This window comes from Hyalella azteca, unplaced genomic scaffold (genome assembly GCF_000764305.2).
Source record: "Hyalella azteca isolate HAZT.00-mixed unplaced genomic scaffold, Hazt_2.0.2 contig8774, whole genome shotgun sequence".
In the NCBI taxonomy this organism is placed as follows: Eukaryota; Metazoa; Arthropoda; class Malacostraca; order Amphipoda; family Hyalellidae; genus Hyalella; species Hyalella azteca.
This window is the reverse complement of record NW_025938859.1, coordinates 195465-221706: the sequence shown is the minus strand read 5'-3', so window position 1 is coordinate 221706 and position 26242 is coordinate 195465. Positions and strand designations below refer to the sequence as shown.

The following is a 26242-nucleotide window of genomic DNA, read 5'->3' as shown; positions in this document are numbered from 1 at the left end:
GTTGATGGCCGGCATTAATGTTACTAGGGACGAATCAATTCATGCATGTTCTTCTACACACGGAAAGAACATAGATTGATTCAAACTTCCTGATCGCAACACTTGGAAACATGCTATAATCTTGCAATTTGTACCGTTTAAGATAAGGTTTGCTTAACTGATTTAATGCAGGAATAATTTACTAAATAATTAATTGAATTATCCAGAGCGTATAAGAACGACATGAAAAAATCACATATTCAAAATTGAAACCTATCCAAATATTTTATCACCGAATGCAGATACATATAAGAGACACATGCATGAGTACGGCCATTAGTTGTGAGATGTTATTAAAATGAGAAACTGATTTGCTAAGGAGCGAATCCGACGGCGTGAATTAGTGTGGCACAGAAAAGGCTTAAATTAAGCTCTCTCAAGAATGCTATAGGAATGAGCCAACAGGTAAAAATCCTCACCTAACAAGTCAGACAAAGATACCATGAAATTCAAGATTTACGTATTCATGGTGACGAGCAGCACTTCAAAAAAATTATGTCATGGAATGTAAGAGATTATTTTCTTTAGATTTAGATTTAATAGNATTCGAGTGAATAGTTGAAAATTGCGCTCACGAGACAAGACTTTGCTGGCAAGAGATATCGTGACGGAAACATGGCATCACTTTGTCAAGTGCTAGTTTACCCTAAAATCAGCCCACCATCACCGGGAAGGCATAGATAATCATAGCCTTAGTATTAATCTAGCTAATGTTTATTGCTTTCACGATCAAACCACTCGCTCATGTGTAAAAACAAACTCCAAAACAAAGGCGGCGTGAGTGTAAAATAGATCAAGATAATTATACAAGTCAATTTAAGACAAAATTTTTTTGAAGACAAAATTTACAAAAAAAATCTGAAAAAACGGTTAAAAGCACTGTTAGTATTCACGTATGATTCAGTATTGAGACACGAGTATGATCCAGTATCGAGACACGACCATGGATACGTGAGCGAAGATTGGGCTTAATGGCTCCCTTCCCACGCGGCGGCCACAGCCGTGAAGCCTTGTAATATTCAGGGCACCTGCATACGTTCTGCCCGCAACAAACAAGTTAAAAGCTTTATGTTTTGCAAGCCCCTTACTACTCATGCATGTAGCGATTTGTGAGACGGGCGCGAGTGAAAGAATGAGTAGCAAAAATTACTCATTTGATGATATCAGGGAGAGTCCGAACTTAATTAATGAAAGGGATTCTATTGGATCCTGAACGAACGCATGACAAAACTTTCGAACACGTAATTTTGCATAATTTTCGAAGACTTTTCTAAGATATTTATTATTCAATTTAAGAGAGGTACAACACTAGCAGGTTAGCCTGGCATCACCAGGGTCCGACATAATCCCTCCAATTTTCGAATCCCGATGTCACAAATCCCTTCATTCCCGTTGTCCATAATCCCATTCACAATCATACTTATGTATGCTAATTAAAAGTACTCCGTTCAATCTCATATTATGAACATCAGGCTCTCACATGTTATTCGTTTTAAATTATGCAATAAAAAAATGCTACTTGAAATTTAAGTCATGTACGTTTCAATTTTTGGTACAAAAATTTCCTACCAGTTTAGCAATGCCTGGCTATTCATTACCTAAGAATAAATTTTTTGGTCCAGGTAATTTCTCGATACGATATGAATTTTGGATACGCGCCCGCTTTGTGTTTGCGGCACGAGGCTTTAAACCCATACACGAATTTTGACAAATTTATATGATGTATCATAATAACATTTACTCTCAAGGTTTAGAAAAAAACCATGTTGTCACTACCGAAGACGTAAAATGGGACTAATATCCAGCGAATACGAAATAATGTCAACCATTTACAATTCCTTTGTTAAATTTATTTTCTTGATATGCCACCTTAAATAAACCCGGCACAAAATAAGATGCCTTGCAAGAGACACATCCAACGATCGTTCCACTGATCGACGGAAGCGTTGAAATACAATAAGAAGTCTGGCGCTTCAGATTTGGTCGGTGATATTGAAGTGATGGAGAGTCGTGCGCAGCAGCGACCTCTACAGGAGCCATTATCATACAATGATTGAGGCACGTCACGCTCGCCTTGCCAGCTGACATGTCGGGGGACNAAAGACAACTAAAATAAAATAAATAAATCAATAAGCTTCCCAGTGGAACAAAGGGCAGGAAATAATTCCTGTCTCTTATACACATCTAGATGTGTATAAGAGACAGACCTACAATCGTGTTGCCACCAGCACCCGTGGCGCCATTCATACGGAGAAACCTACAATCGTGTTGCCACCAGCACCCGTGGCGCCATTCATACGGAGAAACCCACAGTCGTGTTTCCACCAGCACCTGCGACGTCATTCATACGGAGAAACCTACAGTCGTGTTGTCACGGCAGGGCGGCGCAGTAAAAATTGTTCAATTCCATTTTCGATCCTTTCGTCATTTTTTAGATGTCATAGATAGCAACATTGAAGAGTGCTATAAAGCTGCCCGACTTTAAAGCTTAATGTAAATGGATTTCCTTTGAAGTAGATTGCTTTTCACAGCCATTGTTATGCAAAATAAGAGAATGTTTTATTCAGTGCAGTTTCCAACACTTCACAGTGATAGAGGGCGGGTTTAACCTGTGACCGGTAGTTTTCTTATCAAACTTTATTATTTAAGAGCTTTGTTTGACTTACGATTTTATTACCGTACAATCGTGAACGGTGTTGAATAAGAAATTCCTTCCTTAACAATTTTAACTTTCGCGTTGCAAGATCATGAGAAACTTCATGATAAAGACCTAAACACTGACTGAACGCTCATGGGCATCGGTTGCATAGGATACGACGGGGAAAGTATCAGAAATAAACTTGAGAAACGAGATCTTGGGCAGACCACTGATCCCACGAGACAAGTTGTGGTGCTGCTTTCCCGCGCGAGGTAGGTCATGTAGCCTGGATACAGGCCATGGGTGCAGGCGCTGTATTCGTGAGGTACTATGTCCTCTGTCTATTATTACATGCATACTTATCGAATATACTTTTTATCTACCGTCATCTGAAGAAAAGTTCCACTCCCTGATAATATAAACCAACGAATTCTCTGGTCATCAATCGCACGTGTGTAAACAAGTAAATCCTGTCATCTAATAATAACTTATAGAATATTACTTCTATTTCTAATAGAAATAGAAGTAGCAGTTAATACGCGTTTTATTAACTTGGGATTTAAACGTCATTTCAAGACTTTTTGTAGGTTTACTCTGGAATAAATAACAAATCCTATTTATAAGGAGCTCCAGCACTTTCTAGGCTTCGAGCTAAAATACAGACAGCATCATTAATATAATGACGCAAAGCTGCAGATGGCTTAATTACTCTATTTAAATTACCCAAATCAACCTAATATTACGATAGAGTAGAAGAGGCAAACTGAGATACTGCATTTCGTCTGAAGCCTTTGCTATTGGGAACTAATATCGATGATCCAATGTTCGGGCTATGAAGCAAAACCTGCAATTAAATCTGCCGAGCCACAGCGTGCAAACGTTAAACTGATCAAACGACAATGCACGCCGATATCTGCTCGAAAATAAATAAAACTGAAACCTACATAATACGCAAAGCCCTGTTAATCTGTACAAGTAAATAAATAACAATAACACTCTCTCCTGGAAGCTGGAGCAGCGTCTAGACACCATGTACTGAAAGCAATAGGAAGATCAATCACAGCAACAAGCACCAACAGCAGCACGGTGCCAGTTCTGGTTCACCTCTACTCATCCGTCAGAGATGATCAAAAACACAAGCTCAAAACCGCTCAGCCAAGCATACCACACTTTTGCAGGGTCTATTTTGCGAGTCCAAACTACGGAGTTATGAACAAGAGGATAGCAATCTGTAGTAGTTATCGCTGCTGTTATCGCTGCGGTCATCTCACACAGCTGGTATCTCCAGATCTAAGCGTCTGCTACTGATGCTGCAGGAAAATGCAAGTTTGAGCATCCCTGCATTATTAGTTCACATAACATCAACTAATTGCAAACAGAAACTCGTTCTGTGATCAATTGGAGAGTAATAGCATAGTTTGGTTAACTCTGCCTCGCATATAAGAAAGTAAAAAAGATAAATTCGTGACCACAAGTCATACGTTTCTTCAACAATCGTTAAATTTGGGCTTCATGAATACCGTACCATAGCTGTTGCATCATTTTTTTCGCTTACTACTACTGCCGAAATTTACGAATGACATTTTCTGTTCAGGAAATCTCGTTTAAATATCATTTGAACATTTAACTAAACTCACTTTCCGAATAAATCTCACACAAACACCATGAGGTACTCACTTTTCTCGTACTTGTCACGCAGCGCTCGTAGGGACTTCATGATTCGGGTGCGATGTGCACCGCAGGTCACGCCAAGCTTCTCGATGTCGCCCTCTTCGAAATACAGGAAGTCCTGTAAAAACAAGTTCAATGACCATCACACGAACAAGAGAATAACACGCAAAATAATGTTTCCTGAGAAATATTTTTATTGATTATGGATTTTATATAACATAAAACTAGAGAATTCAGCCGTTATCAAAATTAAGAATATTCGGGCTTGATAGCGCGGGCTTGCTCAATATTTTTACAAAGCCCTCATTACTGAGGGCTTTAAATGAGGTAATTGCATAGTCAAAATGTTTTCCTCCAGAAGGAGAGTACCTGTAATATAAATGAGAAACCGTTTAGCACACACGTAATAAAATAAATTTTAATCGATGTCTTTCACCCAAACGATGTCATCATGGTATTAATATAAAAATGCGTGTAAGCAAGCTTGCTTATTTAATCAGCCAAGCCTCAAGCGCATGTAAATATTTTGGTGGACACCAGAGAATCAAAAGAGTACAGCAAGATGGGAACCCTGAATGCCAGCGTAAGCTTGAGTGTCGGATTGCTTGAGTGTCGGATTATTTCCATAGGCAGTAAAGTTCCAGTGAAGGTGAGCCATATGTAGCACGGTCGTATAGAAAGTCTAACCATGTATTAAAATTTATGAACAAATTAACGGGAAGTCAAGAATCTCTGAAGTAAATGCATCAAGAGAAGCGGAACTAATTAAAACGACACAGCAGCTTAAAACGGCGCCAACGACGGTAGACTGCAAGGCGCTTCTTAATGCATGCAAAGAGCAGAAGCACTTAAATAAATTGAATTTGAATAGATTCTCGCACCAAAGCGCAAGATGTTTTGAAATGAGAAAAGTCATAGGGCTGTCGAACGAGGTGCTTAATGAAATTTACAAGGTAAAAAAAATCTTGAGAGATCTGAAGGAGGCGCCCAAATGTTGCACTGATAAAATCAGCGAGGCACGGTCTCGAAATAAAAATTTTTTACAATGGAAGTTATAAGAGTGGAAAATCGGGTCCGAAAAAAGGAAAGACGAATGCCTGGCGATGACTAAATCAAAAGGAATATGAATAAACAAAATTAGAATTCAGATCGATTAAACTAAAATTAAAAGAAACTATAGTTACGACGACTAACTAACCAAATAGAAAGAGAGATGAGAACCATATCACTGTATTCTCAGGGCTTAAAGAGATACACATGCAGGTGAGACGGTTCAGATGCACTTTCCCTGCCAAAATATTTTTTTTCTCAGCTCACCAAGCGGCTAGCGATCTAATCGGTGCGGCTATAAAGCTGCCCGACTTGAGTGCTTCAAGAGCCATTAATGCTACGCTGAACAGCGATCTCAATCTAGATCCATCATCCAGTGAAAACAAGAGCTTTTTCTTTACCAACGAGTTACATGAATAAGGTTGGCAAGATGATTTATGATAGGTCGAATTGTCCTGCCTTGTTTGGATGTAATCGGAGAATTATTACAGGAAATTTTTATCTAATAAGCATCGTGATGAGAAATGACAGCAAGTGGGCGGCAGATCGCAAGTTCTGGATGCAGAGGCCGATAAGGATCGAAGGTTACGGAGGTGAAGGATCGTTCGATCAACAATCCTGGACGTTGGGACTTTTTAATCAATTTGTGCAAAGCTTGTGTCAGCAAGGACTCAAAGATACGATTGGTAATTATAATAGAGCTACAAATTCTTTTGAATGGAATAAAATAAGCAAAAATGTTTTTTTTTTTGCAGTTTTAGTGATTCAATTATCGATTTTACATGGGGTATAATCATAAATAATTTAATGAGTAAACCGTATCAATGAATTTAGCTGTGACAGAATTGAAACAAAAGGTTTTTTATTTTTTCTATTCATTAAAAATTTGAATGGCAAGCATACTCAAAATTCTAATCATATTAATCACAATCAACAGGCTTAGCGATCGTATAATCACACCTCAACGTTCATTTCACCCGCAACAACTCTATAATAATTAATTAAACTATTTAATGAGTATAAATTGAACTCTTAAGCTCCAACGAACCAAATTAGAGGGGTCGAAGCTTGGTAATATCTTTCATGCATATTGCAACAAATTAATATAAGTAAACCTCATTAGTTAACTATCCAATTACCAGCTAGCCAATCAAGACCTCCACGCAGGGCCTCTAAATAAATAACTTATCATTGTCGAGACTCATCGATCGGTGAAGAGATTGTGCATCAACACTCTTGTTAATATTATATAATTTATCCCTATGAAAAACAAATAATGTTTACGGTGTTGATTTTTCTAGCTTTAGAAAGACGCATTGAATGTTCGTAGAATCGAAGTAGCAATAATATTTAACAAATCATAAAATCCATCATTTAAAACTATTACAAATCACTGGCGTCAGTTCGCCGAGGTGCCACAATGTTAATTTAAATATTCATACTTGATTCGTTGATAGAGATCAATCTTATAGTCAATGCCAGGTCGAAGAACGTTTAGTTCAGCCATCAACTTGCATTGGATGAGATAACGCGCATCAAATAACATTTACGGCTCACTAGAGAGCATATAATATGGCTACTGTTTGCTCGTTGATTGCACGAATATTCAGTTTGAGTCTTGTAAAAAAACAGGGTGGAGTTATTCACTTATATAAATGTATTTAAAGAGATTGTTATTGACGCAAAGACGACATTTTAAAAGGATTAAGATGAAATTGCAGATAAAATGCTTTACATTATAGGTATTATCGATCATTTCAGAACATATGTTGATACTCATCCGTGTTAAGCATAAAAGTTAACCATATATAAGATCACAGAATGGTTATTTCCAGTTCATTTTCAGCCTAATCGAATAAATTTGAATGAATTTCCACATAGAAACACAAATCAGAAGACAAATTTGAATTCTGGAATTGTCATCGTTATATACATGTACATTACGGTATGCATTTTGAAAGGCAGGACTTCTTTGTTCAATATCTTGACTAAATCAATATCTGGACTAAATTGAACTAAAGAAATAATCATTTGTCAGTGCTACGTGACGGTTATAAAAAAAAAAGAGTTTGAATCAATCGAAAACCAATTGAAATTTCAATATTGAGAACCAATTCGATTGGAAAATAGTTTTACGAATTTATATTATTTTCACATAGTTGATATACATAACACGCATAAATTTGTAAACTTAATCAACAATTTCTATCGACAGTAGAAAGGTATAAAAGTCAAGCACAGACAGCTTCAGCATTGCACTGAGCAGGCAATTGGCACTTCTGCCGCAACGGCTGCTGGTGCTGGTCTATCTAACACAACTCGAGTTCAGTCGATAGCAGCTGAGTGTTTAGGCAGAGGCAATAATCACTGATATGATAGGTGGCGATATGGGAGCTTATTGTGCTATATAACGGCAACGGTGGAGATGCAGAAAGCTTGTAAGGATGCAAAAATAAAATGCGGTACTGGAAAACAAATTCAAAAATATCTAAAGTTTCGAGATTAACAGACAAACAAAAGATTCTGAAGCGTAAAAAATAAAGTAAAGTTGCATCGTTTGAATAAACGGTGGTATAAATAAAATGAATAAAGACACTATTGAGAATTAGATTCCATGAACTTGGCATCAAACCTTCGATAAAAATTTACAAGATCTACCTATACGAAAAGAAGATTTAAATTAAGGTACCAGAAAAGTGTCAAACAGAAAGCTCTAAAATACAACACTATAACGCATTAGTATTGTACCGTTCAATAGTACACAGAATTTGACAGAAATATATAGAAACGAGCTGTGCTATTCTGTACCAGCTCGCGACAGATATATGGTGAATATGAAGTCCTGATACGCAGCAATTGATGTCCCACAGCAATAAAAAGACAACTAAAATAAAATAAATAAATCAATAAGCTTCCCAGTGGAACAAAGGGCAGGAAATAATTCTCATGTGATACTTCAAGCAATGAAGCTTTCCTACGACGCTCGTAGCTGGAAAGGTAGCCAGTAATTTAAAATCATTTGCGATAAATGACCTGCATGAAAAATAGGAATGACGAACTTTTATATTAAAACGGCAGTACAATTGAATGATAACTAAAAAAAATGAATGCAGACAATATGTCGCATCCAAACATCTGAATGACATGCCCAGGAGACAGCAACATCCGCAAGCGATGCGAATAATGATCCACAATACGTTTCTTCAAAGCCTCAATTCAAACTAACATAAAAATCTTCAAATTTAACTAGAAATCTTTCAGTGTCTTACTAAAACTATAATGATTTTTAAGAGGAAAATCAATGAGAAAGCTTTCGTGAATCATCAAATGATTGTGGATAAACCAAGTTACGTACCTATTGTAGTACTCAACATATGATAGATATTGAAAAAATTGGTTTCAATAGTCTTCCAAGTACTAAAATATGAATGACAATCAATGCAGGAGTTGTTGGATTGAACAGAACAATTAAATGATTGTTGGATGTCATAAAACAGATGTCGATTCAGGTTAAAATTGTAGTAGCAGCAGTCCTGCAGTTTATTGCAACATGAAAGAAAACAAAAGGATGAAGATAAAAGTTCAAGTTAAAGAAGTGCAAAAACATCAATAATTATTCAGTTACTTACCTCGACGCCGGTGTAGTGACTAAAGTAAGGGCCGTACTGCGGCAGTTCTAAGGCGGCCAGCCATGACGCGGCGTCCAGATGTGGGCGCGGGATCCACGACATGCGGCGCAGCGACGCTCGCTTGCTGCGCCGTAGCGATGAGATCGACCAACCTAATTAACAAAAAATAAAACGTCAAATACAGTATTAATGACTTTTATTACATGGACAGAACATCAATGAAGTTTAATGAGGAGCTTATTAATGGGTCCTCGTCAATTCCACATTTATAAATACGCCTATATGGATTTTACGTTTCGATAGACGATCACGATCTCACATATTTCATATCAGATGCTGTGCTCGCACTATTACTTTAACGAAAATAAATTTTCTTCTTTCTTTACTTCCATAAAGTAAATCAATTTGATAACAGCCAAGTGATGGATGGACACGTTTATGATATGCTCATGTGCATGGGTGCACCGAAATTTAATTTGCAATATATACCGACTCTGTCCTTCGGGTACGTACACTTGTTGGTTAACATAGCACGACGTAATTGATAGGTGATCGATAGCGTGATTACCAAGTGTCACCCGTTCTGATGACTGGCTTATCTTATCAGGAACTCTTTGACGTGTTGTTTTCCATTCATTTATAAAAATCTTTGGGTTTTCGAAATGTATAACAAATGAAATTTACCCATAATTTAAAAGCGGAAAAATAACCAATTATTTATAAGAGAAAATGTTTCGGAGTACAGCTCTTTCATCTGTTCAAAATCCCACAACATATGCACAAACAAATAGCAAACTAAAATACACATTGAAGATATTAAAATATATTTGGACAAATGAGATCAAATAAAATGAAGCGGTGACATTTTACTTCATGCTCCACTCAGCACTTCGTCATCCCTAACGCAACATCAGTCGATAACATGACACATAAAACACTTCCAACAGTACACACTGTTAGAATAATTATCGTTAACGGTATTACTGGCGTTTCACTGGCCGGTTGGCACGTGAAAAGAAACACCGTGTCGTCGTTTTTATTCTAATTTAACACTAAAAATCCGTAAAACATCTGATAAAAACGGCGAAACAGTTTATTTTCACTGGGCGTCCGGCCACTAAAACGCCAGTGGGACCGCTTTTTCACCGTTTTTTCAACAGTGCAGCACCGGTACGGTACCATATGCAACACTGCTCCTTGTGAAGCACACGGCAATGCAACAGTGCTCCATCCATGCAACACGGTAATTCATGTGAAACTCGCATCGCCAGTTCGGAAAGGCATTTACCTGCCTGGTAATTAAGTCTGCCCGCTTAACAATATCCTGGTCAGCAGGCGAACATAAACATAGATTGCTGCAACTATTTGGGCAGAAAAGAGCGCGGCAGATGCGGCCATTCAGTGCCTTTATTATGCATCTCGCTCAGAAGTTACGACATTTAAAGAAGGCTTTGAGTAGCTTTAAAAACACGACTTTTTGAATAACATGGCAATTTTAGCGCAGTAAAAGTGACCACTCGTTCGTATTTTTTTCAATGTGAGTTGGGTACAACTGCTCATTTATAACTTGAAGTAAATACAACGAAAACTACATTGAAAGAATGCGGTATGAAGAAATATTAATTTGTGATAACTTATTCACGACTATTACCAGCAATGAGAGGAAACATATAAAAAATTCTCGAGATTAAAAAAAATTCTCGAGATTAAAAAATTCTCGAGAATTTTGTTAATGTACGGATATTAAATATTATGGCTACGCACAAATGATTCGAATTATACGTGCACTGATGCCATAGTGATGAAAAAAATAGAAAGGAAAATTAACCTGAATTCAGACATTTTAAAGTATATTGTAATCTGATGAATACCGTTTCGCGATCTGATTGAGGTCAATGTTTAAATATCTGTATATATTCTCAAATGGGGCATAAGAACACGACATGAATAATGATGAAAGGAAAAGTAACAAGTTGGTTGACATGAAACCATGGGAGCAGCAACAGCATCATTCCCAACGAGCTCTCAGCAATCCGGCCTTTACTTGTGACGTCATCATGATGTCAGGCGATGATCAAAGACGTTTGCCTGTAGTCTTTGAGATCACAAGAAAAAACATAGATTGTGTCGACTTATTTGAACTGTTATACAATATCGTAGAAGCAGGGAAGGAAATTTACATTCGATACACGGACACGCATTTAAAGACCATTGAAAATTCAAACAAATAAAATCGTTGATTTGGTTATTTAATACGTTGGTCCACAGAACCCTGAGATTTCGATGTGATAACAGACAAAAAAAGCGTATTAAATCCAGAAATAATTGCACCAACAAGCTACTGCCAAGACGCTTGAAATTTAAGAAGTTATTTTGCGATATTTCAATACTGGTCGATTAAATCTGAAAATAAATTGATTTACTTTATAAATTGACCATCAATATCCCTTGAAACTCGCGAATCACAACAAATTCTTAAGTTTGAGCGTCTCTCTATCTGGTGAATGAACTCTCTGCAAGCAGCACGCATGCAGGGCGCGTGTCTCATGCAAACGCATAGCATAAAAAAAAACTTCGCATTCCAAGCATCGAAGAGCCTGTTGCATGCAAACTTGCCAGCAATGCAACGCGGCAAAAAAACGTTCATTGAACGGCTGCCATTGCGGTGATCTTGCATAACTAAATGAAAAACTAGTAGCTAATTATGCTTTTAAAAATGATATTTGGCATCAACTAGATCGTTTGAAACAATGAAAATATAACATAAACGAGGTGGGATGTAGGTTTATGCAAACTGAACAAATATAAATATAAAAGGGTAATTAATCGAGAAGATTTATAGAGAAATTTTTCGAATTACTTTTTAGCAGCCCATTGCAAGTGCGGAAAAATTAATAGTCGATTTTGGCGAAAAATTGTCGAATATTGTTAGTTGGTTTAAATGTATATGTATATAAATTCTTTCGAAGTTCGAACGTTACTAATAAATTCCACCTTTCGCTCCATCATGTTTGTTGATGAAATTATTGAGATAAATAATTTCTTCGAAGTCATTGCGCTTCAATTTATCATAATTTCAAGTCAAGCTTCCGTTTTATTGACATCAAACTGACGCCCAAAGACGAGTTCTACTGCATGCGTCTTACAACAGCAATGGCAAGACGCACAAAAATAACAATGAATCTTTTATTGCACATAACACTGCCAACAAGCATTGCTTCTGCTGCACATGATCATGAGTTTAATACTCCTTTTTCCCGGCATGGAACAATCTTCATCATCTAACGTATTCGTCATCAAATTATCGCCCACAATTTCAACATCAACGCAGCACCGCAAATGGCTGCTTCACAAATGACGTGAATTTAATTATTAACAGCATTTAATGGAAGCTTCGGCAGCGTTCATAAGCCAAGTCACGCCATTTCAAATCATGATCATAATTTTACGAAAGTTCATAAATTTTTTTGAAATTAACTTCGAAGTAGTCACAATGAAACATAAATCCAAAATAAAATAGTTGATGATTGACTATACGAACAGAAATGATTCTGTGATGATTCGATTTTTGTGCAATTGTCACAAACTTCCAGAATCAGTCGTAGAAATAGCGCTTGGAAGAGAAAGGAACTGTGGCGACATCAGCTAGAGTATGCCAGGCATTGATTGTCCTGAGTCATGTAAGAAGTATTTTAAAGCTCATCAAACGAAATGAGGTTATTATGAACGAAGCACATAAACCGGTATTTAATACATAAATTTATTATCAAGGCTCGATGTGTCTTACACGACGGCATCGAGAAGTGTATAAAAGTCATCAGTATCGGTCTTAATTAAGAAAGCCTCCGGCTCAGCGGAAGGAGACAGATCGAGACAAATTATATCCTCTAGGGAGATTAATTGGGCTAGGCTGAGATTTATTTCTCAGATGTGTGGGCAGCTATAAAGGAAAATACACGACTTAAATGAAGATTAATTTTATCCCTTATACAAATGGAGAAGTACTAAAAAACGCCCAGTTTGTCTCACAAATGAAGAATAATATCACCACTGGTAGCAGCAAATATATAAAAATATAAATACAAGCTGCTGTTCCTACACTTAGAACGTAATTATTTTAACGATAACCATTTAACATTGTTTTTACTCGTGAAAGCTAACAAACTAACCATCTTAAAACATAAGAAATCCATCTATATGAGAAAATTGAGAGATTAATCCAATTGGGAAAAGTAAGAGGGGGAAAAGCAAAAGATTATTTGGGAAAAGCAAGAGATTAATCCATTTGGGAAAAGCAAGAGATTAATCATTTGGGAAAAGCAAGAGATTAATCCATTTGGGAAAAGCAAGAGATTAATTCATTTTGGGAAAAGTAAGAGGGGGAAAAGCAAGAGATTATTTGGAAAAAGCAAGAGATTAATTTATTTTGGGAAAATTAAGAGGGGGAAAAGCAAGAGATTATTTGGGAAAAGCAAGAGATTAATTTATTTGCGTGTGACGTACCGGAGGCAGGCGACGCATGACACTGACACGCGTACGTGACATCCGCCGTCCGTAGTCGCTGCGCTCCACAGCATCACTGCGCACAACCTTCTAATCGTGACGAGTTAAGTCTACATTTCCAGATTTTTAAAGAATTTGTCTGCTGGTTTCATATTATTAATATGATGCAAGGTTGTCTTCACTCAAACCTGGGTATATCCTCACTGAAATATGCGCCTCATTTTGCTTTGGTCTTCAGCGACCAAGTCTCAATAATACGTAAATGGCAGTTCGCATTCACTATAAGCAAAAAATTAATATTCACAGAACAGGGTACAATGGCACATGAGTAAGCAATTATTGTAATGAGCTATTATAATGAGCTAAAGGGAAAAACCATAAATACGACGCTACTACTGAACATATACTATTTGCCTAGCCGGCATTTGTATGTAAGGAAGTTTATACCTTCCGTTGGCCTGAATAAATCAATCATCAAATATTTCATATTACTCCTTCCATTAAAACATTGATATTCGGCGTCGTAAATACATTCCTTGTTGAGGGGAATTGAACTCAGTCTATGTCGAGGTCAATTCCTGTGATATTTTGCATAGACCTCCGAATTGTTTTTAATTTTTAAGTTTGTAACAAATTTTTGTTCACCCAAAGAAAAACTGTGATCCGCGCTGATTTTTTTCAGCGCCAGTGCAATCGAAGTCGAGACAGCGAAGAGAAAAGCACAGGCGATGCACTCCATGAATCACAGCTTTGAATAGCGCCGAAGTCTGCAACTAAAGAATTAAATAATCACTAACGACAACTAAAATGTTAGCGCTTTTCTACTCATTTGTTGCATTGAAAACAGATTTATTTCAACAACATACACAAGAGAACATAAACTAAATAATGTCTCCTTTTACGCAATCTTCTGTATGTCGAAACTAAATTACACAAAACAACAGGCATGCCAAGAGATACGCAAGACTCAACGGAGACCAGCAGTGATATGTCAGAGCAGATCGCAGGATAAGCCTCAACCGAACGACACCCAAACAATTTCAAAAGCTGGCCTATAATCGAGCCCATGCGACAGCGTAGCATGACGACGTGGAGCGAGTGTGACACAAGCGTGTGATTTCGCCGCCTCAAAGGGTGCTTAAAGACATGACACTAGCACGCATTGTCGCTAACTTTCACACCAAAACTTTGCCAGCAAACTGGACAGAAAAAATGCAAAAGGTTGAAACACCTGCGGTGAAAAGATCTCAGGAGTTAAATAATACACGTTTAAAATTACTTTTTAACGACAACACTTCTAAAGAATCCAGTGTCTTCGATGTTACATATGTACAATGAATTTCTAATGTTATTTTCATATATTAAAAAATTAATTTTAAATTTTTTTAATATTAAAAATTTAAATTTCCAAAATTATATATTCTGTCAATTCATTCGTGCAATGTCTCCGACACAAACAACAAACAAACGAACAACAAGAAGCGAAGTGTTGTAAAAAATTACCAACTATCATATCAAGAACATGCAAAAATTCGTGTATAAAATAACAGTTTGAACTTTTCACAAGCACCGAAATACAACGCATTGAAATTTCACTATAGCACAAAGGGAGACAAAAAAGAAAGGTGCATTGCGCGATGTTCCCAAGCCCATCATCATACCCAAAATACTGCCAATACCTAGACGATAATTTATACAATAAATAATGAGCGCAGTGCATCGTCGGTAATGACATTGCGTCACATGAGAGGCGGGGAGATGGAAGATCGATTTCTTGTTACGTTGAAAGTCGTCAACGAGCTCGGCGCAACAGGCGTTTTCAGGTCGGAGTCGTCCGCCATTCATAGACACAATTACGACTCTAGTGGTAGAAACGACTCATAACATTTCATTTTCGCACACGAAAGCGACTCTTGAAACATCAATTGCCAACATGTCAACATCATGTAAATTTTTAATGTTCTAACGAAGATGAAATATTATAGTTGTGTCATTGGGCAAATGTCATTGGAACCTCATTTTGAAAATTATGGAGCAGCTCCGACAGGGAAAAATTAGGTGCCTCAGCACTGGGTTTCGTGTTCATGACTGTCAATTTATCAAGAGACATTTAAAAAATCACCTCGATTAAAAAAAATTTTCAGAAGTTGAAAGTTAACTCGAATTCTTACATACACTTTACTTTCTTAAGATCAGAATTGCAAAGAAGGGATCACAAACAAATCCGTTCTTTAGAATATTCCCATAAAAGTTCCGAGCCTAATTCGCTCCACAAAGGGCAAGCTGCAGACTGGACGCCAAAATCTTGACTTTAATTTCACGTCTCCCGATACGCGAGTTTGCAAGGACGCTGTTTTGATGTTAAGCCTGCAAAACAAAACCTCCCACGGACTCGCATGGAATCAAGACGCCTTGGCCGCACCACAGTCAAGGAAAATTGTGACAATTCCTCGCGAAAAAAAATAAAAAGGTTAATCACACATCAGTGACGTAAAAATTAACATTAAACGTATACAATTGCAGGTCTCCATTCTCTTCCAACGAAGAGCATTAGTTGAAACTTTCATTTCTTAAATTGAAAAAGTGAAACTTGTGCGTTTTAAAATGACAAAATACTTGAGGAGCTCAGTAGAAATTTGACTAATTAGACAGCATTCAGTCCTGCGGTAAGAATATCTTGACAAAATGTCATTGCTAAGATCCGAAGACCATTGATGCAGTCAAGCAAGGAAGCAAATAAGCGATTTGTATGCAGAGGCTCGGCGAGACCTTGCAAGCTATCAGCCAGGCAACTGAGCTAGCAGTCGAGGCAAGCAAAACACAGCATTCCTTATGCACGTCAAGCTACGTATGCCTACACATCACGTGTGTAACGTGTACTTACACACGCAGTCGACGTCACACGCATGCACGCCGTCTGCTTCTTGCAAGTTCATGTCTGGCGAGAGCGAGACAGTGCCAGTCAGCAGTATCTCTTATGATTAGCATTCAGCATGAACATCTACGGCGTTCAGCAGGAGTCTGATACAGTGATTTAATTGGGAGTAAATGGAGGCTCGTTCTATCCAAGTAATAGGTTTAGAAAAAAATGATCTCCAGAGGTATTGATATTCTCTAATTAATTTCAATATTACGCGACGTCCTCGAAATCCACGAAAAGATTCGTCACGATAATAATTCGTGTGCGATGAGCTCCCAGAAAGGATAAATGATAATAATTTTAAGGGCCTGTTTTTTTTTGGCTGAAGTTTCGATCATGATAGGAGTCGGTTAATCAAAATACTATCCACGTTCTACCACATTGCAGGACTCCCCGTGAGGTGACTATTGATTAGAGGTTTATCAGCTTGCTAGTGGTCCAAACCTCTTTCTTATTAGATGGCCAGCTTTACTTGTTGGGGAAATTCAGGTAACGCCCAACGTTGGATAAGTCTCGGCAGTAGACCCATCGTTTGCCATCACACGATCCTCCAATTTCATGATGTAGTATAGACCTCCAATTTCATAATGTAGTATAGACCTCCAATTTCATAATGTAGTATAGACCTCCAATTTCATGATCCAAAACCACGATGGTAGAGTTCCAACAGTCGGTGTTAGTGATACGCTCATTGTTAGGATCAAATCAAAGGGTCATGCCTTGCTAAACGGTTATTACAAATCCTGCAAACGCAGTAAATTAATAAATCGCAATCAGAGAATAACTGCCTGCGACTCGAAGAGCTCTTCATACAACCAAAGAAGAAACTAATCGATCACTTCTACAATAACCTACTTTCCAACTTCAAGCTCTGTGTTTCGGTGACCTATTTTACATTTAATATGATAATTAATTTTTATCAAGCTGTAGACCATCCATCATACAAAATTAGAGATACCACTAAATAGTATGCCTTAACATATCCACATATTAGCTTTATTCCGTAGAAGTTTTGTTACGCAAAATAAAGCAAATGATGGCCACTGGAATCATTTGAGCACCCAATGTTACAATGGCATTATACTCGCGAAATATTGTGAGCAAAAGTATTTATTTGTGAATACTTAATCTTCTTTCAGTGAAAAAACAAATAGAGTCCGATTTCATTTTTACTGTCTTAGTCAGAATAATTTTGAGTGATGGCATACGAGCACAAAACATATATAGTTATATACTTCTTGTAACTAGCAAAATAAATTTTTAACTTGGCGGCATACGTAAGTACACTAATTAATTTCTGGTCCAAAGCGTGAAAGTTTAAATTTAAACTCCCAAGCGCGGAAGGATCACATGAAACACTGAAGGAAGTTATTGCGGTACAGAAATAGAAGCTTCGAGCGTTGGGTGTTTTGTTTTTGCAACGTCACGTTCTACACAGTTCATTAAAGACGTAAATTGTACGTAGCTACACAGTTTATTGTAGACGTAGAATATACATAGCTACACAGTTCATTGAAGATGTAGACTGTACATAGCTACACACTTCAATGCAGATGCAGACTGTACATAGCCACACAGTTCATTAAAGACGCGACTATACGAAGCTACACAGTTCAATTTAGATGCAGACTCTTGTAATTAATCCCTGAAAATTACCGAGTTCACAATAATGAAGAGAGGCAGTATGAACAACACCGAACATAAACACAAAACAAGCCGCAACCACAATTCCACTACAGCCACAATGTCATCGCGATCCCTCAGCAGCCATCTTTCCGCTGTCATGGCAAGCATGTCTCACTCTGGTATACAGTTCTCGGCTGTAAAGGGCTGGTGGTGTGTAAAAATTAAAAATCCCACATTCCCTGTAACTTGTGTGCCAAGCCTTTTTAACTGAAAACTTGCCAACTAAATTATCTATTTAAATATCAGCAAAAATCTAGCTATAATTATAGAGATGCTGCAAAACACTGTAGCACTAGAGATGCGAGTCTAAAAATTGAAAAAACCGGCTCAATAAACCAAATAACATATTCTAGCTTTTTGGGCTGAATTATCAAGCGGACCATGATACAAAATGCGGCGTAAATCAAAGCGCATGCGATGGACGCGACAAGATAACGTCTCATTTAGCGCATCTGCAAGTCCGATACGAAGACCGGTCGAGAAAAACGGCGCTCGAACAACGATGTTTCTTGAGCCCCGGACATAATTTCCCCGTAAAGATCGTATCTGCGGAGTGCTCTCTGTGACTGCGCTGCGGAACGGAACAAATAACGAAGGTTGGCTTATGATTAGTGTTGCGTACTTCAGTCTTATTTCCGTACAACAAAAGGCACTTCAATTCAACAGTGACAGTCTATATCGTAACTCACTTATTGTATTTACTTTTGTACAGCAAAAAAATGATCGTTTGGGGTCTCATTAACATGTCGTTATTCAACAATCTCACATAATTAAGTCGAGATCATTCAACTGGAAGCATCCAACTGCCTATCAAAAACAAGGATTGGAAAAAATTATATATAATGAATGGTTTTCGAATTTGACGAAGTCGATACCCGTTGTGGTATGAACATTTAAAAGAAGTTCTTACCACGTAACCATTTATAGAGCAGTGCTTTTGTTGTCTCTCCTAACGAAAATATCCAAGAAGCACTGGTATTCGAATGTTAATGGACATGAAAGAAATCGTTAACTTCACACATGATTTTTGTCGGTATTTTGACTCATAATTCTGTTACAATAACATATTGCAACATGCAACGTGTTGGAATTACTCAATTATCATTTGCATAAAAGTAATTTTTCTCGTCCCGGTCCGCGTTTTCGTCAGTTTCACAAGTTTTCCTGCATTATATTCCTGCTAAGCAAAAAGCCGTATATTTGTCCCCATGTAAAGCTGACCGCAATGAATTCATGAAGCTGGCCAGGGTGTCAGCCCTGGTGCAGGAAATACTAGGATCGTCAGCTCGGCTGGCGGCCGTAGCTCTCACCACAACGTCGGTCATCAATCGTAACCGCGTGAGTCATGTTATAGCGGCTCTGAGTGTATACAGGAAATTTCAAAGGCAGTTTCTAGAGCGTCGAAACGGAGCGTCCCGCAAAGACTGCCGCAATTGAGTAATAAGCAATAGAGGGAAAAGGCATCTGCAATTGAATGTTATAGCGAGGGAAAAAAGAGGCATCAAAAATTGAACACTATAGCATTGGGATTAGTATTGGCCGTATACGAGATATGCTTCAGCAAAGAGTGGAAACCACACTGTATTTATGCCTTGCATTATACGATTTCACTACAGTCGTACAATGTACGTTCCTATCCCAGTCGTACAATGTACGATCTTATCTCAATCGTACAATGTACAAGTTTCTACAAAATATCATTGCAGTGACAAAAAAATTTTATAGAATTTTACGCGGCCAGAGCCGAGCTTTTGACCCTCAATCGAAATCGACACCCGAAAATTTTCGAGTCTCGAATCGGGCAGTTTCATGTACGATCCTATCACAGTTGTACACTATACGACCCCCATCACAGTCTACACAGTAAAACACGCAGTTGGCTTTATACGGTGGGGCGCAGAGGTGTAAAGTCGTCATTGAAGTCGTCAAACAATGAGTTGTATTGGTAACTATGGTAGTAGAGTCATATAGCGATGGAGTGAAAAGAAGCGGAAATTGCTTTCAACTTTTGAAGGAAAATGTTCATATGTAGAGTAAATATCGAAGGAAAAATTTCAAAACCAATGAAAAGAAATGAGCATCCACGATAACACGTTCCACGTTAAAAGCTTTATAGAGACATTTACGTTCAAGCGCAACTCGTAAATCAGTGTTGATCTCCGAAGCCTTCAAACCGGATCCGTAGCTAATTATCTCTTACACAATTCAACTAATTGAGCTATATTCATTTACTCGTAACTGTCTTCGAGCACTACTTTTTATATAACACTCTAAAGTTGCAGCGATGTTTTCTGTTTAACGCTTTCTGGTGAAAAATATATAATTAATTTGATTTCAGATTTGAATGCTATAGAATCTAGATAGTTTGAATAGACGCTTTTGGTCATTTTTTATTGGTCTTCTGCGAACAAGTTGTCAGAACTAGATTGAAATTAGTTCCAAAACCTCCTATTTTCAGAGTGATCTTGAAGTTTCTCGAGGTGGTGACAGCGAAAACAGCTTCGATATCAAATCTCAGCAAAAGCCAAGAGCACAAAAATCATATCGTTTCCAGGCGGCGGTGGTGATGTCGGTGATGGTGCTGAGTGCTGTGCAGAGTTTCATATTATTGCTGCCATCCTGGCGCTAGCCTTTCAGGATGTAGAGAACAGAGCGCTGTTGTCTTGTTCTTATTTAAATATGAATTGGAGGGGAGTTTCAAGGTCTAAATGAATTAGTGAAGGCAGAAAGCTCGTCTCAACCATGGTGGCAATGGATGCCACTGAGCTTGTACGCTCTCAGGGAGAAAAAAAAAACTAAATATGGTAAATGCAGGTGGCGAGCTCAGCCGCTACGGGCAGACACGCTTTAGAGTAAGAGATTGAGATTTCTTTTCTAGCGGAGCAATCCCAAAAATTAAATTCAAACCATCGCCGATAGAAATAATTATTTCATATAGAAAGCTAATTTCAGCAGACCCTGTCACAGCCGAGCGGCTGGTGATACGTCAGTTATTTCCATGCTTTTAATTACCGTCAGCTGATTGCTTCACAAGAAGGTAATTAGGGCTAATATTACAGAATTAAAGAAAGTTGCATATTCAATAATGACAATTAATATCGCACGTAAGTTATTACTTATTAAATGTTAGTAATAATTGAAATTTTCACTTTCAAGATCGGCACTAGAGTAATGAAAGAAAGATGTGTCAGATCAAAATTATTCAAATGTGACTTAAGCGCCTGAGTAGTAAATTGAAGCAGACTACTACCTGAAGTAGACAGCATACACTGCATGAGGTATACTCAGGGGGCACCCTGTTAACAGAGCCGCATTATCAACACGATGAGTGAACGCGGTCGTAAACCATTTGATTTTTATGCGAGCATGTTGACTTGATGGACAACATGAATGTTGGCCTGATGGACAACATGAATGTTGACCTGATGGACAACATGAATGTTGACCTGATGGACAACATGAATGTTGACCTGATGGACAACATGCAGCAGCGTTAACGGACTGTCGAGCACGGTTATCGCTGCCCTATCGTAACTCAAACAAGAAAGACCACAGCGTAACTGCCGCGCGATAACGCAGCTTCGATGGCTGAAAACTTTCGCTGCTGTACACAATCAGTAGCAGCTCGAGACTAATCGGGTCTTGCTCGATTTCAAATTTTTTAGTAGACAAGTGAGTAGCCAACAGATGTTTGACAATTAGGTTGGTTGCGATACCACACTTATTCAGAGTGACCACGAATTATCTATTGAGCGGGCTAGAGCACCGTACATTTTGAGTTTAAACGGAATGGCGGTTTGTGAGTGAAAAGGTTGGTTGTGTTACTCACTCAACATAACTGCTGGCAGGTAACTTGGACGACTCCTACAGGCTTCATTTATTCTGTTTGAATCGAATAAAGGGCCATGGGATTCAGTGTGCTGAATATCACTGCTGGCTTTACCTTAAATGTTATGAAAAAAAAGTAATTATTCAGAAATAGGCACTGAAAAACTGTGAGTAAAAATGAAAGACAAAAACTAGTATTCTGATAACTTGCTTAATAAGTGGTTAATGACGTAGAACCAACTACACAGATTCACAAAAAAATAAGTAAACTGATACTAGACATAAATTAAAAATGAGTAAATATGTCAGGAATATACCGGTTGGTGCAAGCTAGTCCATTTCATCCAAAGATTCATTCCCGGGAGAAATTTGACGGCGGTAAACTATTTATATCGCAAGCGTGACACAGGAGCCGGATATGCTATAAAAGATACATTTATTACAGGAGGCCCTTCAAATATTTGACGGTCATGTCATATCAGAGATACGAGCCCATATACGAGAGTGACGGCGATAAGATAAGTGACTTGTCGAGCTTCAGTTTATCTCTTGCGAGTTACTTTGTCAAGTAATATAGGTACCAATGAGGCCTTCCGCTGCACCTGGTCCGTAATAGTAGAATATTAGAATAATTTTATAAAGAGTAAGCAACATAAATTGGCTTTTGGAATATTCATTTGACGCGGGAAGTTGAAAAAAATATATTAAAGATGCAAAACAGTCTATACCAATTTGTTAATCCAATGGATTTAATATTCATCAATCTATTGAACCATTAAAAGATCTATTACATAATCACTCAATTAGGAATCTCAACATTATCAACGGAAAGAGAGTGACGCGAGATTATATATTTTCAATTCGTAGTTCATGATTGAGCTACACCTTCTATTCTCTTGACAGTTATCAAGTTATTTTTTTAATTTAGCAGGTACCAAAAGAACATTAGAGAACTATGGCAAAAATCAATAAAAATAAACAGGGTCACGATTTTATAGACATCAATAATTCACATTGAATATCAAAAATCAAGAGAGTTCTATGACCTAGCAGGGGCACTGTTCTCATTGCCTACACTCACTCCACCAGGTTATACGGAATGATATCAACCTCCCGGCTCGAACGAAAGGAATGCTACGCTTGATCTGTCGAGAATTAATGAGGCGAGTTTGTGCAACGAATTCCCAAGTAGGTTCCATAAAAGATAACGAGAGCAGTTCAGCTAGCCGGCTTGGAGTCAAGCCACGGCAGCCAGAGAGAAGTTATCACAATAGAGAAGAAATGCAACGACAGAAAACCAATTTTATTCTGAGTATAGGAGGTGCTGAACTTCAAGAGTCCTAGCGTTTTTTTTTAAGGTAATGAAGGAGTATTTTCGATTATCTATCAGATCAAGCATTCTCGACGAATCTATTTACAATTGGAAAATAATAATGAAGGTCGGTCATCGGCTTAAATTGAGGTAATAAACTTACCTTAAAATAATATACTTGATTATATTCAAGCAGATTTTGGATTGAATCTTGATTTCATTAAACGTAAACTGGCTCAGAACCCAAATTCAGGTTCGAAAATGTGCAATAAAACGGAAATCTTAATAACGATATAAACGGGCCCAATTGCAGTTGGCATAATAATTTTAGCTGATGTCACATTACATAAAACTAGAAATATCCACTATTTAACAGATTCATTAATGCTATTGAAATGAAGAATTTGTAATTTCTGCTCTTTAAAAGACAATATCTGAAATGTGGCATGAATTAAGTTTTATTAGCACTAATAATTATGAACGGTATCGTCATAATTTTTTGAAATTTTAACTAACAGTTAATTTTATAAGAAACTGAAATAAATTATGTTACTAGGGATTTAAACAAGAAGTTTACATCAAACAAAATATTTATCGCGTGCATGAACACTAACTCCAAACCCCAAAAAAATCTAATTGCAAAATCTGATACGCCTTATTTCATGAACCAAATGTGTACCTAATAAGAAAGAATTGAATTCAGAAAGAAATTTCTGTCAATTCAGAAAGAAATTTAACAGCTGAAGTCAAGACATAATATGCCAATAAAAACAAGACCACCAAACAAGTGCTGGAATTAGAGGCCTGTTAGAGGCTGGCTGGCCAGGAGCAGCAAATCAGGTTTCCAGGAAGCAGCGACAACCTGAAGTACAAGAAGTTATAGTGAGCAGAGTTACGTACGTGGAGTCTCTTGTATACGAAATTGTAGTGAGCAGAGTTACGTAGAGTCTCTTGTGTACGAAATTAAAGTGAGGAGAGTTACGTGGAGAGTCTCTTGTGTACGAAATTAAAGTGAGGAGAGTTACGTGGAGTTTCTTGTATACGAAATTGTAGTGAGGAGAGTTACGTGGAGAGTCTCAATTGTATATGAATTTGTAGTGAAGAGAGTTACGTGGAGTCTCTTGTATACGAAATTGTAGTGAAGAGAGTTACGTGGAGTCTCTTGTATACGAAATTGTAGTGGGGAGAGTTACATGGAGTCTCTTGTATACGAAATTATAGAGAGCAAAGTTACGTGGAGTCTCTTGTATACGAAATTGTATTGAGCAGAGTTACGTAGAGTCTCTGGTATACGATTTTGTAGTGAAGAGAGTTACGTGGAGTCTCTTGTGTACGAAATTGTAGTGAGGAGAGTTACGTGGAGAGTTTCTTGTTTATCAAGTTTTAATAAGGAGTTACGTGGATATTTTCTAGAATACGAAGTTGCAGTGAGGAGAATTACGTGTAGATTTCAGAATTGTACTTAATTCGCGCAGAATATATAAAAGGTGTGTTCAGCCCCCAAGATGCCAAAGCGAGTAACCTTATAATTCAATCGCATCCATCAATCCAAATATAAAGAGCGTGCAGTGTTTCAAGCCGATATCATTGAGCGTTCGAGTAGAGCAGCATTCGATAATTATACGAGTGTCAGACATTTATTTTGAGTCGTGATGCGTCAAGTGAAGGCAAGGCTACTATGGCGTCACACTTCTGAGAAGCGCGTCTGCAAGCGGCGGCGGGCGCGTGTACAGGAGCTGAACTCAGCTGATGGATGAGGAGGCTCGGTGGTAGCAGCTTCACAGAGATCTGGTGTGGACTGAACTAAAGGTATTTTAGGGCTGAGTACCTCGTAAGGATATATTTTGTAAATTATTTAGAACACATAAGGAAGGATAGAAATAGAGAAAGTAGAAACAAAATTATTTTATTGATTGAATTACGCTAATCCATTATAGGTTTTAAAATTCGCTTCAATTAGAAAAAAAAATCTTCCATCCTAGAACCGATCTATGCCATGGATATCAGTTGAATTTAATACAATATTACGCCATTTGTCCATAAATGCATCATCTGCCTCCACTGTCATTCGTTTTGAAAGGAGTGGCTGAAAGAAAAAGTCAAAGGGTTGGAGGGTCATTATTTCAACGATGTCATTGGAGAAAAGTTCCTCGATTCTTCTGTATTTCATAATTAGCAGTAATTTTAAAACAATTTCCTTCGCTTAAATAAATTACTAACGAACAATTGAAGAATAATAGCACGAATAAAATACTATATATATTCGAAAGAGAATAATCAATATTATTGGCAAACATAATTGAAGAGAGTGCCAATAATTATACAGTATTTCTACAAGTACAGTACAGTAATAGAGTATAGACAAAATACAGTAATAGACAAAAATTTTCTTGTAACCAAGACGGAGTCCCAGAAAAAAAAATTGAAATTCGAATAGCAACGTACAGAGATCAGTAGTAAGTGAAAGCGCCGTCGCCGTGCCCTAAAGTACTCTAAGATCCTCAAAGGATCTCCGTCAAGCTGTAAGAATTTCCTCCTAATGAGAACGTAGGCAAGGACAGAGACGTCGTTCACACCCTCAGTGGCCGAGTGATGAGCCCTCGCAGTAAAGGTTCTCAACCGCACAGAAGAGTCTTTGTTGAAAGCCACCAAATGTAATTAAGTGACCCTTGGTGGGGGGTGTTTATTGCGCAAGACTTCATGAGAAGGTCCCCTCATATCACATGAGAAGCTTCTTCTTCTTCTCTGTCTCAGAAGAAGACGAACGGTTACTTCTGCGGTAGACGATCATCAATCCATTGAAACCGCACAAGGACGGCAAATGTACCTTGGTTGGACGTCGAGGAATTGCCGCTGAAAAGGTGTCAGTGTTGCCACGTGGGATATCTTGAAGCGAGACATATTCTTTCTTAACAAACCTTTTTCTTTAGGTAGAATGTTAAAACATACAAAAATGAGTAATAAAT

At 37.7% G+C, this 26242-nt stretch overlaps 1 protein-coding gene across 1 annotated transcript in view; it reads right to left on the bottom strand.

Annotated features, from left to right (window-relative positions):
- Positions 1–26242, bottom strand: part of LOC108676662 (SH2 domain-containing protein 3C-like) — a 74215-nt gene that overhangs the window by 31681 nt on the left and 16292 nt on the right. The window contains exons 2-3 of the mRNA XM_047881759.1: positions 9028–9179; positions 4355–4466 (exon numbers count right to left, since the gene is read on the bottom strand). Of these exons, the coding sequence (XP_047737715.1) occupies positions 4355–4466; positions 9028–9179 (264 nt within the window). The remainder of the gene's footprint in view (positions 1–4354; positions 4467–9027; positions 9180–26242) is intronic.